This window comes from Chionomys nivalis, chromosome 8 (assembly GCF_950005125.1).
Source record: "Chionomys nivalis chromosome 8, mChiNiv1.1, whole genome shotgun sequence".
NCBI lineage: Eukaryota > Metazoa > Chordata > Mammalia > Rodentia > Cricetidae > Chionomys > Chionomys nivalis.
The window spans coordinates 36,784,917-36,802,728 of NC_080093.1; the positions used below are offsets into that span (position 1 = coordinate 36,784,917).

Below are 17,812 nucleotides of genomic sequence, written 5' to 3' on the forward strand. Positions count from 1 at the left end.
TAATCTGATAACTAGATGTTAAAATAACTTGCAGAGAGAGTGGCAGGAAGCCTTCTGAAAGACTTTTGACAGTGAGGAGACATTGTAACACAGCCCCACCTTCATAGGGCAACCGAAGTAAGAGTTTCTCCAGCACAGAGGTGATGAGGTCCTTCACTGCCAGCGGCTGCTAGGCCTAGCAGTCAGTCAATGGTAAACAATGCTGTGACAGTCAGGAAGAACCACAGCATGTCATCTGAGCACCATGAGCCTTGTGCATCGTTCTTTGTGTATTTCTTACAACCCCGCTCAGAGCAGAGGATTCTGGGACACTGGCGTCTAGATCTCAGATGATAGCTACCATCTTGGGGTAACCACAGAGGTGAGGAATCAAATCTAAGTCGATCACCCAGCATCCATGTCCTTTCATTTTATACGCTGTCCTTTATCTAGAAAAGGGACCTAACATGCACGGAGAGGAACTTGATCCAGGGATGGCAGGAGAGTAACAGAGAGGAGAGAAATGAGTAGAGGAAAAAGATAAAAGTGGTATATTGAGAATATTAATGTATTTTCTAGCATCTGAGGCTATTCCCTCTTGTACCATGTGAGAAGATGAGTGTCAAGATAGTTATGACATTGGTAGAAATAAAGACAAAGTGTATAGTCAAAAGGAAAAGGTAAATAGGAAGTATAAAATACCCCATTGTTTTCCAGCAGGCTGGGGGCTGGGTGGAAGCCATTTGTTCTTTGAATTTAGTGGCTTTGTTATTGCCACAGTGTGAAGACCGAGTGATGACTCTTAACATTCTCATGTTTTCAGGATAATTGTAATTTAAAAGTGTTTTTAGACTCCTCAGAAAAAGTGTCAAAAAAGAAACACGTCTTCAGATTCTTTCTCTGTGTGCTCCACAGACAAATTTGGGCAGCGAGCCTTTGTGGGCAAAGTATGCATGGACTTGAATGACACCGTTCCAGAATACAAGGAAAGCACCGAGGAGTCGGTCAAGGAGACAGAGAGGTAGTGTGTCTGGGGTTTTCATCTGTATGGACGGCGCTGTAAGCAGAGAGGGGAAAGTAGACACCATAAGGACCCAGTTGAGATCTGAGCATGGTGACAGACTATTCCGCTTGTTGCAGTATCTTGTTAGTCCACAGTGCTCAAACATGTGACAGTGGTCAGTGGGTAGCTCACAGAGCTGTCCTCTGTAGACTGTACTTGACCCTCAGAAAGCTCCACAAGGTGTCTTTTTTCATGATAAGAAAACTGAGCCCGGCATAGCCTGGTTGACTTGTCCGCAGCCCACTTACCATCAACCTGCCAGAGATAATCATTTCACAGAAAGAAACGGTTTCTTTGGGGTTATTGTTCTAGAGGCTCCAGCACATGACCGAGTAGTCATATGATTAGGCAGGAGTGACTATAGTATACACTGTTCACCTCATAAGCCAGGAAGGACAGAGAGAAAAAATTGGCCGGAATTCCAAAATGCCTCCTGGGGGCACATGGCCAACGGCCCCAGTGATCTTCTAGCAGACTCCGCTTCCTAAGATACCCCACTTCCCAACAGCAATGACCTGGGGACCGAGCTTTGGCACATGGACCTTTGTGGGACACTCATCTGAACCATTTATTACTATAGATTAAAGCGTCAGAGCCGGGGTTTAACAGAGTAAAGAATCTCTATGATTTAAAATGTAGAGTTCCTTATAGCACGGCACGAATCTTACTCAAGTCGTGCTTAGAATGGAAAGGAGAGTCAGGAGGTGTATACAAGAATTTTTTACTCATGCACACACCCAAGAATAATGGTGTGAAGAGCCAATTACAGAAAACATGTGAGACATTATGAGAAACGTTCCATTTACAGGTGGGTGAAAGACATTTCAGTAAAAATAGTCAGGCGGAGCGGTGCACACCTGCAATCCAAGTGTGTGGGAGACTGAGAAGAAAGGATCACGAGTTCTAAGCTAGCCTTAGCCATATAGTAAGACACTCTCTTAAAAAAATAACCAAAAATTATGTTCTTCCCTGGCATAAAGCATAGAGAAGCCCAATGAGGTGCAAAGCTGAGACATTATCTTGAGTTAAACCTTTCAAAGACATCGATGTGAGACTTTACTCTATATCCTTTCAGTCGGTTTTGTAAAAAAAAAAATTATTGATTCTTTGTGGTTTTACAGCATGCACCCAGATCCCACTCATCTCCCTGTCCCATCCCTCCACCCTCTGCCCTATGATCTTCTCCCCAAAACAAACAAAATTGAGAGAAAGAGAGAGAGAGAAAAAACTTTGGTATGGAAGCTGTAGCATGGTCCAGTGAGTCACACAGTATACACCTTAGTCCATACATCTTTACTTGTAAGTGTTCTTTCCACTGGATCAATGTGTTATAGCCACCTAGCACTATTCTTTTATACTACTATAGAAAAAGAAAAAAATCTGAACGCATTCTGGAATGACCACAGCATATGCAAATAAAGAACTAGAAAAACTCCTTCCCAGAACTGTTACATGAGGAGGTGAAAGGCAGGCATACAGCAAGAAAGCTGTATTCCTTCTCTAAAAGGATTTCTTTCTTTCTTTCTTTCTTTCTTTCTTTCTTTCTTTCTTTCTTTCTTCTCTCTCTCTCTCTCTCTCTCTCTCTCTCTCTCTCTCTCTCTCTCTCCTTCCTTCCTTCTTTCCTTCCTTCCTTTCTTTCTTTTCTTTCTTTCTTTTGTATACAGTGTTCTGCCTGCATGTATGTCTGCACACCAGAAGAGGGCACCAGATCTCATTATAGATGGCTGTGAGCTACCATGTGGTTGCTGGGAATTGAACTCAGGACCCCTGGAAGAGCAGCCAGTGCTCTTAACTTCTGAGCCTCTCTCCAGCCCCGGCTGTATTCCTTATATTCCTTTATTCCACATCTGTGGACTCATGGACAATAGATCCATTTTAGTAAAAGGTCTAGACACATTTGACGGTGATACACAGGCAAGAGAGACACTGAATGGTAGAGACCAACACCTATTATAAAGACCCTGGGTGTAGAGTGAGTTCACCAAGGATGTGAACTGCCTGTTTTGGGCTGATCTGTACCTCAAAGGAGGGAGCACATGTGCACACAGAGTGTCAAAACACGGTGTGGACAGAGACAACACGACAGACAGGTCCATGTGACCTGTCCTCTAACGTGACTGCTTCTCAAGCCGCCACTCACAGATGCCAAATGCAAAACAAGTGCCCTGGACACACCAGTGTTGGCCTCAGGACAGGACTCCAAAAAGTCTGCTTGCAAGGGTGTAGGGTACTCAATGCTGTCCTTCAAGCTCAGTCCAGCAGGCCTGTGGATGATTCACAGGTAGGAATCAGGGTGGAGAAGAGAAGCCTAGGACTCAAGGCAGGCTAGTTTGTAAGGTTCGGCAGAGATACCCAGGATGAGTGGAGTCTCATCTATACACAACCCACATTGCACCACAGTGGGGGACCCTGAAAACACACTCCAGCTGAGGTTTTATTCCAGATGGACACTTGGCTCATTGACATGCAGGACAGGCCTAGAGAGATGGTTCAGCAGCGCAGGGTTTGACTTTGGTTCCCAGGGCACACATGGCTGCTCACACATCTGTAACTCCAGTCTCAGGGAAACCAATGCCTCTGATCTCCACAGACACCTCATACAGGTGATATACTCATACAAGCAGGTCAATACATACATGGGATAAAACTAGCAAAAGAATCCAAAGGTCTTCTGTTCTGGGAGGAGCCAGGATGAGCCCAGACTCTGTGTCCAGCCCCTCTGACCTCCAGATGTCAGATTTGCAGTCCTTCTTCAGCTGTTCTGGGAGTTGCAAGAAAGAAAGAGGCAGAGGGCCGTGTCACCGAGGCTATCGGAGGGCTTGTCCCACACCTGACATGACTACCGTTTGGGAGCGGGAAATGTGGTATACAGTACAGTTGATCAGGTATGAGAAAACCCAAGTTCTGACACCATGATGAACTTTAAAATGGCCATTCCAAGAAAAACAGGCCAAACACAAAAGGGAGCATGTTATGAACCTTCGTTTATATTGAATGCATATAAACTGCAAGTCCACGAGAGGGAAAATGGACAGGTTTGCTCGTGCTGGTGTTGGGGGGCACTGCCCATCTCCTGTCTATAGATCCAGGGGATCTCACTCTGGCGACGAGAATTCAAAGACTGTATTATTACGGTAACTCTGCAACCCAGTAAATTGGCTACATTTATTGAATAGAGCTCTTAAAATGGGTGAACTTTATGATATGTAAATTATACTTCTCCGAAAATGACTTCAAAAAATGGAAATATGTTCCAGTGCACAGTCTCTTTAAGAGTCGACTAGGAAAGGTTAGATTTTTAAGTGCATAGTTTTGAAGGGTTGCTTTTAGATTCACCAGAAAGTGATTCTTGACAAAGACTTTAATAGAACAGAGTGGCACATACTGCAGATTCCCCAACTGTGCCACTCCTTTGCATACTACAAAGTTTCTCTCATCTCTCCTAGCACCCATCCTCCCATTTTTGCCCCCACACAGATTTCTTTTAAAGTTCAAGAACCTTAAACTGTATCGGCAACCTCTAGAGTCTTCTTAAGATGTAGAATTAAAGTTAAAAAAAAAATGAATTAAGTCCCTCTTCTAGGATGCCAGAGTCACCATTTTGTAAAATTGGTGTGTTCCTTTAAAAATGTCTATTTGTGCACAACGTTTGCACATGTCTGTGTTCACAGGGGCATGCACTAGTGCACACATCAGTGGGGCCCAGAAGAGGATGCTGGGTGTACTGCTCAGCCACGCTCCACCTTACCCCTTTGAGACAGGGTCTCTCACTGAACTGCAAGTTTTCAGCTGGGCTAAAACTCCCAGCATCCACCTGGCTGTTATGTCACCCCAACACTGGGGTTGGCAGCATGCAGAACTTTTTATTTCTTCCCTCCCTCTCTCCCTCCCTCCCTCTCTCCCTTCCCCCTCTCCTTTCTTCCTTATTTCTTTGTTTCTCTCTCTCTTTCTTTTTTTCTTTCTTTCTTTGTTTCTTTTTCGCTTTCTTCCTTTCTTATTTTTGCATTGGTCCCCGAGATTCAAATTCAGGTCTCCATGCCTGCATAGTCAGCATTCTACCCACTGCACCTTCTTCTCAGCCCCAAACACGAAGGGTTCTTTATTCTCCTGTATTAGGCTAGGGCTTCCCCAGGAGGCCAGATTTGTTAAGTATGGTGCTCTGCTCATTTAATTACTTTAAAAACATTAGTTGCACAAAGTAGTAGCTTTCACTGTGACATTTTTATAAGTGCGTATGAAATACTGGGATCATATCTACAACCCCCTCAATAGTTTTTGATTACAGTTATTTCGTGAGTTTTCATTATGTTCAATTTCATATAACATTGGGGGAACTTATTAATCATTTAAGTACTTTTTTTACATGATATTTGATGGTTTTCCATGATATCTTGACTGTTTAACAAGGAATTTCATCATATTTGTATTTCACATCAAGAGATACACAGAAGAAATTTCTTCAGATTTACTCTTTTGGGGCATAACTTTAGATCTCAGCTTTGTTTCTATTTTCTGGGATTCTCTCACTTCAAGTATGTTTCCTCTGGAGTGCTGAGGTGAGAGGCTGCTGCATGGTCATGGGAAGAGGGGCACACATCTACCTTCAGCACCGGCCATACGATCAGCTCCTGCACAAACCGCTGTTATGGTCACCTAAGCTTAATTCACAATTAATTTCTCTGGGGCTGAAGATGGATCCAAGAGCTTTGTTCATGCCTGGCAAGTGTCTATCACAGAGCTACGTCCCCAGGCTCTCAGTTCACACTTTGGTCTCACATAGTACCAGAAGGAAGAAAACTAACGACTGGCTAGGACAGAAATAACCATTTCATCGGACAGCCGTCACTGTTCAAGTAGGCAGAAGTGCTAGGTTCATGACTTCTCCCATTCCAAATACACTTCGTAGCCACCTGTCATCAACTTCCGCCTCCCTCCAATATCCACCTCCTGCCAGACGCTGTCCTCAGAGACTGATGGTGACACGGGGAGCATAAGTAGCTTCCACATAAGAGGAGATTAGAAGAACAGTCTCTAAGGCTCCTGAGTGCTCGTGTGTGCCCAAGAGTCCATGGCCCCATCATCCACAGAACACGGTGCCCTGCAACTCTATCACACAGACTTGGAGCCACTAGCACAGCCTGGGGGCTGCGTGGATGCTCAGAATGGCCCACAAGATGCCAGGGGACAATATTCCCTGTGATTTTCCTCTCCCTCTTTTGCTGTCAAAGGAAAAGCTGGGTAATTTTTGCTTGTTAATCCCTAATGAAACCTGCGGTGTCAGAAATGTTTGCATGAAAATCAGGACATGTAAGGATCCTGTTCTCACCCCTTTGCAACATTGATTTGAAGGTAGCTAACTTTTCTAACTTTGCACTTGTCCCTTGATTGCAGATTTGTGTCTGAGATGCTTCAGAGGAAAGTAAGTACGTTGTTCAATTTTCACCTGGAGTGTTGCTTTGTTAGCTGTAGCCTCTGCAGCAGATTAGTAGATAGATTACTCTGTGTACTGTGGCTTAGTCTTTACGTAAGAGGCATTTCCCCAGAACCTTCGCTTGTTGACACAGTGTACCCAATAGCTCAGCTCAGAGAGGTCAGATGTTTTATTTTTTTAATTGAAAACGTCTGGCAAAGACTAAGTACCGGGGAGTGAAGCGGGATGGTTTGTTGCACGTGTCCAGTGCCGGATGATGATCTCAGTGAGATCCATTCACATGTGCACTGGCAGGGCTGCACAAGAGCCTTAGGTACCTTTTCATTTTATAACTGAGAATTTGTGCCTGTTGATCAATATTGCTTCACATGATCCAGAAATTGCCTTTCTGGGTGTCTATCAGAGGGAGCGAAGTGGGGTGTCTTGGGGAGATGGATGCATCCTACGTCTACCACAGCTGTGTTCACCATAGCCTCAAATATGGGAACAACCTAGGAGTCTATGGATGAACAGATAAAGAAAACTCATTCCATTCAGTTTTACATTGTACGTTTACACAAGAAAACTATACGTACATTTTGTATATACATATATGCATACAAGTGGGATATGTACACAATCTAAATATGTCTCCCATATCCCATGAGTACATATGTACACACACACGCATGTATAATGGGATACTATTCATTTGTAAGAACCATCTTGCTATTTGAGACAGCACAGATGAATCCGGAGTATATTATGTTAAATTGAATAAACCCAGTTCAGAAGAGGAATACTGCGTGCTCTCATTTGAATGTGCAAGCTGAAAAGGTCAAATTCATGGGAACTTCTGGTTTTTGCTTTCCAGGAAAAACTTGTTGGACACTATCTTTCGACCTCTCTGGGTGTTTGTAAGCACAGTTTTGTAGTCAGAAACAATGATCTGCTTTTAGTGGATTTGATTATTCACTATTAAATTGTGCTGCACACACTATGTTTACAACTCCAGGGATGTTGTGTGCACCTCTCTTTGGTTCCCGTGCCCTTTGTCTATGTGCAGCATGGAACCCAAGTTTAGTCAGGTATGTGAATTCCATCCCGAGTTCACTAAGCTTTTAGTGTGTTAGCCAGCTGTCTGTCACAGTAACAAAATACTCAAAGTAAGTAGCTTATTAGAAACAAAGGTCTGCTTTGACTCATTGTTTTGGACAGTTTTAGTCTATGATCGCTTGGCCTGGTAGCTTTTAGGCCTATAGTTAGGCAGAACACAATGGCAGAAATTTCAGTCAGATGGTAACTGTCTACCTCATGGCTACCAGGAAGCCATAGTTGACTTCCTTCTAGTTGATTCTACCTTCTAAAGGTTCTACCACCTCCCCATAGCACTATTAATCAAGAACCTTCACCCAATATGAGTTTGGGGGGGCCTCCTCAATATACAGGCAGGGAAAAAGTCACCCCCTCACACGTGGTGCCTCAACCCCAGGTCTTATCTGAGGTAACGAGAAGGGAATGCTTCTCATTAGTGATAGCATTTTCTTCTGTGAACTTGATGCTTTAGAAAGTGCTGTTCTCACTCATAAATTGTTTTTTGGAACCTAGAACCTCTGTCTACCTGAAATTGGGGCTTTCTCTCACTATTAAAACCGCAAAATCCTTGTTGTGGAATGTGTGATATGTTCATGATCTCCATATTTTCCTCACGAATTTCTTTTATTATGTCCAGTACTCAAGGGTGAAACCCATAGTGACCCCGCGCTTTTCCCTTTCCTGCACGGAGAACCTGATGAGTAAACTTGGCAACATCGCCAAGACCCATGATCTGCACATCCAGGTAGGCATTTTTCTTTGGTTTGTGCCTCTGTCTATACCTGCTGTAAATCCCAGTCTCCAGCCTCCATCTTTGGAGGCCCCTTGACCTGAGGAGGGTCAAGGTAACCCACCGAACTTTGACCCTTTCCCAGAAAAGGTCAAGACCACTCCCCCAGGCTACTTAAACTGCTTCCCCCAAAATAAACACATGTCGTTCTCCCCCCCCCCCCCCGTTGGCAGCTTTCCAATTCCCCTTGGGGCCACCCGAGAGTGCAGTAGTCCAATTAAACCTGGATATCTTTTAATTTGGTTTGTTTTGATTTGGCTTGATTGGGAATTTTGCATCAGCAGAGAGATCGTGTTAGAAAATATATTTAACACCTGCAAGATCTCTCATTGCCTTCAAGCCATCTCTAATAACCTGTAGTTCACCTCTTGAAATCTCCTAGAGTCAAAAATTTCAGGGCAGGAAGTGCCCTGACTGATGTCTCCAGGAAGGAAGCTCTCTGTCTGACATCACCAGGAGGCACCCTGACTAATGTCACCTAGTCCAGTTGTCAGTTTTGTGGGTCATGAGCCTGAAGTTGTTCTATCCTCCATGTTCTCTGATCCGTCTTAGACAGGCCAAGGCAGCTTTATAAAGGATAGCAAGGTCAATCAATGTCAGACTACCCATTTTTGGTACAATAGTTTTAACACATTTCCTTCCTACTTTTGTTTGATGCTTTCCTGGTGTTCTAGACCTTCATTTGTAGAGGAACCAATTATTATTTGAAAAGGAAAAAGAACTTAATTTCTACCTTACGAAAGTGCATTTAAAATCCTTTTGTTCTGAGCGTCTTAATTTAAAGTCAGGAACAAAAAGTATATCGCCCTTTATCATTAAGTTGTTGCAATTTAGCAATAAAATACTTTTAAAATCTCACAGCTGGGCTAAAATTAGGAGCGCCCCTCCCCCACTCGAGCTTAATTACACACAGCATTAAAATTTCTCCTCTTTCAGAGATGACAGTCTTAGAGGGAACAGAAAGTTGGGGTGAGGCAACATATTGATCCCTTGCTTTCATTTATTTATTTATTTATTTTTAAAATGTATGTTCATAGGACCCATTAGTGTGTCTTCCCCATGATTATTGTTTGTGGCTTCTGATATTTGGACTTTGGATTCAGTCCCCCACAGTTATGCTATGGTGATACAATTCCAAATTTAGATAATGTTTCCACTTTGGGAACAGCATGGTTTATTCTAAGAAAGAAAGAAAGAAAGAAAGAAAGAAAGAAAGAAAGAAAGAAAGAAAGAAAGAAAGAAAGAAAGAAAGAAAGAAAAGAGGGAAGGAAGAGAAAAGAAAAGAAGAAAGGAAGGAAGGAAGATGCAAATGATATTAAAAGCTACATAAAAATAAATGAAAAAGACATGTTGAAAGTCTGTTTTTTTTTGGCTGGAGGTGCAATGCCATTGACAGAGCGCTTGCCTAGCATGCAAACCCTGAAACCCTGAGGTTGATCCCCAGCATAACCTGTGCATGGGACACAACACTCAGGAGATGGAGGTGGAAGAATCAGAAGTGCAAGGTTGTCCTTGGCTAGAAATCTAGCTCACAGACATTTTAGGAAACAGGAGATGAGCTCTGATTAGAGGGATGGATGATATGCATTTATTTGTATTATCCAATCAAACCACCTGGTTGTTCTTCCTCTTGTGCTACACCCATGCATTTCATTGAAGGACTGGAATTTAGTCCTGACTATGGTTAGAGTTTGACATTGGTGCAGCACTGGTTGGAGTCGTTGCTCACTTTTTCTTTTATCTTGCCATGTCTCTTCTTAGCACGGAAAAGAGGCTTGGCAGAGTTGTTTTGCAAGAGTTTGTTGGCTCGAGAATTGTTCCCACGATCTACTCCCATCACCCTGGGTCTGAAATGATTTTTTTTCTAGAGACCTTAGGTAGCTTCCAGTGCAAGACGCTTTGTGTCCCCTCAGATTTCAGGTGCCCCCATGAAAGGTTGGTGTGGCTGCCTCAGACTCACTTGGGTTGTGTGTGATCTCCCATGAGCTCCTTCCTGATGAAAGTGGGGTTCTTCAGCTGTCATTCGCACATTAGTGTGAAAACATCATTTAGAAAGCCAAAAAAAAGAGGCAGACTGAGGTCAGGCCCTGAGCCTAGTCTTCCTCCTGCCTCCAATACATGGAGTTCTGTAAAATTTCACACCTGAAATCTGACTAAGACATCTGCATGAGAGATGGAAAATTACTTAACTAGCCCAACGCTTTAAGTGCGTGATGAGAGATGGAAGCTCACAGAAGAGAACTGACTTGCTAGGACATATAACTAGGCTCAGAATTCGGTTCTTTGTTCAGATTTTAGTCTCTTTCTGAGTGACCCATGGATTCATCTTCAGATGGTCACTGAATTCTTATATGCAGGTTGCTGCAAGCCAAGCACTGGGTGCTCTTTGAAAGTACTTACGTTTGTTCTTGCAATAGATTAGAGTTTCAAGACTTTAGGGAAAGATCTCTCTCTCTCTCTCTCTCTCTCTCTCTCTCTCTCTCTCTCTCTCTCTCTCTCATCACACACACACACACACACACACACACACACACACACGGAGCCATGCTCGGGATATTTAGTTTTTTTGTCATGTATATTGGTATAGAGGATGCATATAATCATTTAAAATTAAACCCAAGTACAGAGTTTAATGTTTTCATCTATAGTCTCCCATATCAGCAAGTTCAGCAAGCAGAAACTAGCAATGGCATGTTGAGATAGAAGATATAATGTTAAATATTTTACAAAAAAGTGAAAACAATATTTATTTGTTTGCAGAGCCATATAAGTGAAACACGTGAAGAAGTTGAAGTTGTGAAAAACTTATACCCTGGCTACAAAAGCTACACAGATGTCTATGATAAAAATAATCTCCTGACAAACAAGGTAAATTCAGTATCATGATATAATGTATATAAAGTCAGTGGCACCCTTTAAATTTCAGAATCTCAGAAGTAATCACCGTTTTTCAGTACACATGCATTTTCTAAACTAGAGTAAACCCAGTGTGTGTGTGTGTGTTTTGGGTATACGCATGTATGTGTGTATTTGTAGGTGTATGTATGTGTCTATATGTTCATGTTTGTGTTTGTGTGTACACATGTGTTTGTGTGTGCATCGATATATGTATGTGACTATATATGTGTTTGTGTCTACGTATGTATATGTTTGTATGTACACATGTGTGTAGATACATGTGTGTGCATGGTATGTGTGTATCTATCATCTATATGTGTATGTCTATATATGTGTGTGTGTGTGTGTGTGTGTGTGTGTGTTAATACTTGTGGGCCTGATGTTTCATACCTATCCTTAAATCTAAAATTTCATTGGATGGTAAGAATGGCCTTTTTTCCAATGATGCTTTCGCAGTTAGTATATCAGTGGGCTTTTCTTTGAGTCAGCAGACCCATTTCCAAGGATAATTCTTTAAAGGCTGTAAAAATGGGTGTGCTGATAACACAGGAAAGGTTGGAAATAACTATCCCCAAGGAATTGGTTAAATCATAGAATCTACATAGTGAGAATTCCATTCAGTGTGCAGAAAGATCAAATATGCATGCTTCCACAGAAGAACATTCAATACAGTAGAACATGCAAGTACCTGTGTGTACATGTGAGTTTTCACACTTAAAACCTGCCCAGAGATACACACAGAATGTTAAAAGCAACTTTTTAAACTCTGAGGTTTAGGAATTGAGTATCTATCACCTCTATAATTAATTAAAATTAATGTGAGTAGCAAGAGACCTCATTAAAGCAATATACCCTTTGGCCTTGGCTTTCTGTGAAATGAACACGCTACCTTGAGAGTTTACTGCATGCAGCAAGTTGTTTCTTACTGACTACACAAAAGGAGATAGGAGTGCCAGCGATTGGAAAGGTTAATACTTTGCATAAATAATGTAAGTTTTACATAGGAAGTTTGATCCTCCTTTGCATACATTACCATATGATTAATAAATTAACCTTAAATTTTCATGTTAATCTTATTTGTGCAAAGGTGAGAAAGTTTTATTTGAATAATAATTTTTGCCTGTTGAACTATGCCTCCCAAAGGAGAAAGCAATTGAGTATAGATTTTATATTAAAGTAAAAAAAATTTTATATTAAAGTAAAAAAAAGAGTTAAATGTTGCTTGGAAACCCACAAATCTTACCAGGATGAGAATTTAGAGAGGTTTCAAATGTGTGGTACCTACTTTCTTTTTTTTTTGGTTTTTGGTTTTTTTTTTTTTTCGAGACAGGGTTTCTCTGTAGCTTTGGAGTCCTGGAACTCCCTTTGTAGACCAGGCTGACCTCGAACCTACTTTCTTAAATAAAGTTTACCTCCTTAACTAAAAGCTGTTATGATATGATGTATCCTGATTTCATGTCCATGTCAAGAGCCATGGGGGACTGTATTAAAACTAGTAACAGAAATAAAGAAGAATTCTTTCAGATATGGTGACTTGTGCCAAAACTCCCAACAGCATTCCAGAGGCTGAGGCAAAAAAATTATGAGTGTGAGGTCAGCTTGGGCTCTATCGTTCAAGGCCAGCCTTAGCTATATAAAGATCCCATCTCCAAAACAAACCATCTACAACAATTAACCCATAGTTCTTTTTTTTTTAGATTATTAAATATGATATTTATTTCAATTATATGTCACAACCTGAAAAATGTACCCTTTTAAACTAATGAAAAGTGTATTACAGTAATACAAAAAATAGATTTAAAATTGTGAGACCTTGTCTTTCAACATTTCATAGCTCATAAAAGAGGAAAGCATTCTAGGTATTAAAACATAAAGAAGAAGGAATTAAACTCCTAGCTTGGGAGGAAAAATTCTTTCAACAGCCAAACAGGCACATAGTGAATAAAGCTGATTCATTCATTATTATTCCATGAAAAAAATACCTAGGCACACATTGTGTTTAAAGATTAGAGCATGACTCAAGGAAGACATATGGAATGAAAAGGCAAAGTATATGAAGCTCAAAAAACAATAGAACTACAGAACTCTTTACAGTCTGTTAGCAACTAATCTCATTGGAGAGCAATTTCTGTCATTTGCACTCATTTTTTAAGCTTTAAGAGGTTACTAGAATGCTCCTCTTCTTCTGAGGCCCATTTCTTAAAGTGAATAGATCACAGTTCTTTAAAGATCAAATCATTGTTCTCAATGTAAAGAAATTGTTTTGGAGTCTAAATATGTTTTATATATATCCACACCTGTGAACAATTGCAAACCCAAAATAACATACATGATGCATTGACAGGTGTGCTTAACCTGTTCACAAGCTCTTTAAACAAATTTAGATCATGTTTATCAAAGACACAGCATTTCTTCTCTCAAATTCAATTGTCATTAACCTGGAATGTTAGTCCTATTGTCATAGCAGGCTCTAAAAAAATTTCAAAACACAAATCAGACAGCCTTTGCCCCTGTTTTTCATGCTATGATCTCTCTCACCTGGATCTTCACGTAGTGGATCTAAAAGTTCACTTTGGAGCACAGTCAATGCAGAAATTTAACTCTTCTTTTTTTTTGTTGTTGTTGTTGTCCACAACTTTTATTGGTTCTATAACCCATAGTTCTTTACAAAATCACATTTACAGCTTCCATGGACTTTCTGAACGTCCTGATTGGAATACAGACAAGCATCAGCCTACTGGAGGCACATCATATAGATTTAGAAAAGAAAGCAACTTGAAAATTTTCTATAGCAGAGATAATAAAAATTGTAATGTGTTCACTTTGGCTGGATTTCCTATGCCATGGATGAGCCGACTGATCCTGTACTGTATTGTAAATCAGCCAAAAGAATCAAAATCAAGAGCCCGGGCAAGGAGTGGTACGGTACTGGATTCGATTACCAGCACTACAATAAACAAACAAACAAATCATTAAAATGTACAAATTTGTTGAGACCTTTTAATGTGTATTTGATGCAGGGATTTTTGTCCTTTCAAATAATAGCAACAGTCTTTGCAAAGACCACTGTAGCCAAGCTGTTGCTTCTGTACCTTCTTATAGTACATAGCCATGAGTATTTGTACAAGCATTTTTAGCGGGAAATTCCATGCTGGCTATTCTTCTCTCTAGACAGTCATGGCACATGGTTGTTACCTTTCTGAAGAGGAACTCAACATCTTCAATGAACGAGGAGCGTCCATTGCACATTGTCCCAACTCAAACTTATCGTAAGTACACAATTGCTTGATAGATTATTGATACGTAGCGTAGATGGGCATTTTCTGTTTTCTCAGTTTCTTCTTCTAGGGTCTGTTTCTATACTGGGTTTGAGTGGAGAAGGAACCAGGTAGATGAAGGCTCCCCTGTGCTAAGGTAAAGAAAGAAGGCCTTTGAAAGAGGGCATTGCTGCAGAGTTCCGCATCTCTGAAAATCTCTAACTTGCACACACACGCAGCAAGGGGAAGTAGAACAGAGTTTAAAATCAATAACATTCAGTCAGGTTTTACAGCTGAGAACTGTAAGAACGCATATCCCAGGGGCATAGTGTGCCCCAGAGTTTAGAAGGGAGTTACAGCTGTAAAGCTCTTGGTCACACTGCTGAATGTGTTGAGACATAGCTCATATAGGAAAACCCTGAAGAGATTTACTCTTATTTAATTCCCAGAATATGAAAGCTTTATTTGAAACATGTCCTTAATCTTTTTTATATGTTAGTTTTCTTTGTTTAGTTTTCAAGACAGGGTTTCTCTGTGAAGCCACTCTGGTTTGTCCTAGAACTCACTTCTGTAGAAGAGGCTGACCTTGAACTCACAGAGATAAGCCTGTAAGGTGTGTGCCACCATCCAGTGTCCTTAACCTTCCCAAAGGTTATGAATTCATGAATGATTCAGTTGAAAGTTATGGCTTATATCTCCAGCAAAAGCAAAAGGTCCATAGATAGAAAAATGTCGTGTCTAAGTTTAGGGAACTTGTGGATAATGTGATCTAGTCTGTAGATGCTGGGTTAGAAACTTAAGAGTTGTGCAAATAGTGTATTTGGATGATTGCTGGTCTTAGAGAGTACTCCTGGGGGGTCTGACACACAGGACAGAAGTGAATAACATCAAACCAGTTACCACAGTGGGACCTGGAGTCTAATTCTTCAAGACTCTCAAGAAGTGTTGACACAGGGACGGTAACAAACTCTCAGCAATGGCAGAAGGGCTGGGATGACTATGGAGGAGCATCCCTTTTGACTGTCTCCCAACAGGAACAGAGCAGAAGTGAGTAGCACACCTCAGCAAAGAGCTGGAGGTATTAGCAAGCTCAGGGACTTCGTTAATGGCACAGATGTGTGTTCACGGCAATGCCAGAAGGACTCCTGGACACACAGGACATTTCTCTAGCTGTTTGAAAGGTCTCAGAAGACCCTGAGTTTTGAAACAGAAAGTAAATGCATATGACTTGGTGGCCTGAATTGCAGCCTAAGGACAACAATTTAATATTCCCTGGATGAACAGTAAAATACCCTCTAAATTAAAACATGATCTGGCTGTTCAAATAAATGCTGACCTTCAAGAGTTTCAGGTTTTCCTCATGCACATTGGGGCTTTGAAATTATAGTTTAGCGCATCCTTGAGCACAGCCATTTGGTCACTGTGTCTTCGTGGACTTCTAATTACATGTTATAGCTGTCCTTTGTCTTTCCCTGGATCAAATGGGATGAAGATGATGAGGTCCAAAATTCAGATGGGGAGCCCTCTCTCCTAGGCTGTTATCCTTGGAAGCAGCATCTGTACTCTCAGACCCCCATTTCAATGCTCTCATCCTCTTTAGTTGTCTCATCTTTGACCTTGTAAGCAGTGAGGAAGAAAAACATGAAGGAAGAGTACCTTTCCTTACCAGTCATAATGTCATCGTCAACCTTCTAAAATAAGACACATCAATGAGAGAAAAGCCCAGCAAAGTGCTTCCTCAGAGTTTTATGTGCACAGGACTGTTAAATGAAGGCCAATGGGCACAGAGAGCTCTCCTGTATTTTGATGCTTTGATGAGATGGAGCATGGCAACCACACAGAAATGTAATTGGACAAAGAGGCTTTGATCTAATGCCAAGTCATTAAGTTGGGATACCAGGGAGGGCATCTTCAGATCTTGATCATTGTGTCATATTGTTTTCCTTCTGTGAACAGGGCAGGACCTCTTCCAACATAGAATCTTATGACTGTCTATCAAACAAAATATGTCTGGAAGACTCCTTCCTGGCCAACATAAGACATAAGGATGGAGGATTAGAATAATCTCATCAAGATTTGTGGCTGGCATAGGGAAAAAAGGGCAGACATTTTGGTTATTTTATTGCTTTTGGGGCAAACTAGGACCCTATGCATGCTTAGTAAGCACTCTACCACTGAGTTAGACCATAGCCTGAGAAATTCTGGTTGAGATGGTTTGGAGACTTGAGGGGAGGAGATCAGAGAGATGCTCTGATTTTTGAGCCCACTTCTGAGGCCCAAAGCATCATACACTGGGCTATTATTTTTGTACTTTAATAGAAATTGCTTCTCTTTTGGGTAATGCATTGTTTTGGATATAGAGGAATGTGTTGCTTTCTAATTTATATTTTCTATCATGAAGAAGGAGTTGGCTAGAAAACTTACAGCTCTATTAGATTCACAGACTAAGTACCAAGCTTAATTCTTAATTCTAATTTTCCATGTAGTTTCCCGCCCTCCACCTTCCTTGCTAATTTGAACCCTTGCAAGAGTGACCTCAGGTCAGGAAGAAGGAAGCAGCTTTTTATGGTCTTCACTGCTCCACCACTTTTCTGACCTGATCTGACTGACTGTTGGCCTTAGGCTTAGGATGAGAATCAGAGTTTTTAGTACTATAGCTGTTTTTGACAGTGCCTGTATGCTGTTAAGTCACTCGGATGTCTTTGTTCTTGCATTTTCTTTCTCTCCAGGCTGAGCAGTGGCTTACTGAATGTGCTTGAAGTCCTGAAGTGTAATGTGAAGATAGGGCTGGGAACAGGTAAGCAGCCATCATCTGGAGCTGAACTGATAAATCACCATTCTGATATAGCTGATTTGTAGATATTTGGGCTGTGCTTAAGGAACGTGTGCTTTATTGGTTGCTAGTGATGGGTGTCTTAATAAGAAACAGCAACCAAAGAGGGAGAAGTTTGGAAGTCATTACCCCCTCCTCTCAAGGCCATTTTCCCTGTTCATTGTTTCTAAGCTGGGCACTCATGTCTAACAGCTCACAACTGCCTTATCCAGCTCCAGGGGACCTAACATCTTCTTCTGGCATGCACAAACACTTGCATTCACATGCACAAACTCTCACATAGACATATAATTTAAAATAAAACAAATTCTTTTTTTTTTTTAACATTTTATGGATTCTTTGTGGATTTCACATTATGCATCCCAATCCACTCATCTCCCTGTCCTCTTACATCCACCCTCTGCCCTAGCAATCTTCCCATCCATAGAAATAATCAAAATTTAAAAGAACAACTGAAAACCAACAGACACACACACACACACACGAG

At 41.2% G+C, this 17,812-nt stretch overlaps 1 protein-coding gene across 1 annotated transcript in view; it reads left to right on the top strand.

Annotated features, from left to right (window-relative positions):
* Positions 1-17,812, top strand: part of Gda (guanine deaminase) — a 61,651-nt gene that overhangs the window by 32,013 nt on the left and 11,826 nt on the right. The window contains exons 5-10 of the mRNA XM_057778269.1: positions 895-1,000; positions 6,434-6,461; positions 8,185-8,292; positions 11,098-11,205; positions 14,407-14,504; positions 17,222-17,289. Of these exons, the coding sequence (XP_057634252.1) occupies positions 895-1,000; positions 6,434-6,461; positions 8,185-8,292; positions 11,098-11,205; positions 14,407-14,504; positions 17,222-17,289 (516 nt within the window). The remainder of the gene's footprint in view (positions 1-894; positions 1,001-6,433; positions 6,462-8,184; positions 8,293-11,097; positions 11,206-14,406; positions 14,505-17,221; positions 17,290-17,812) is intronic.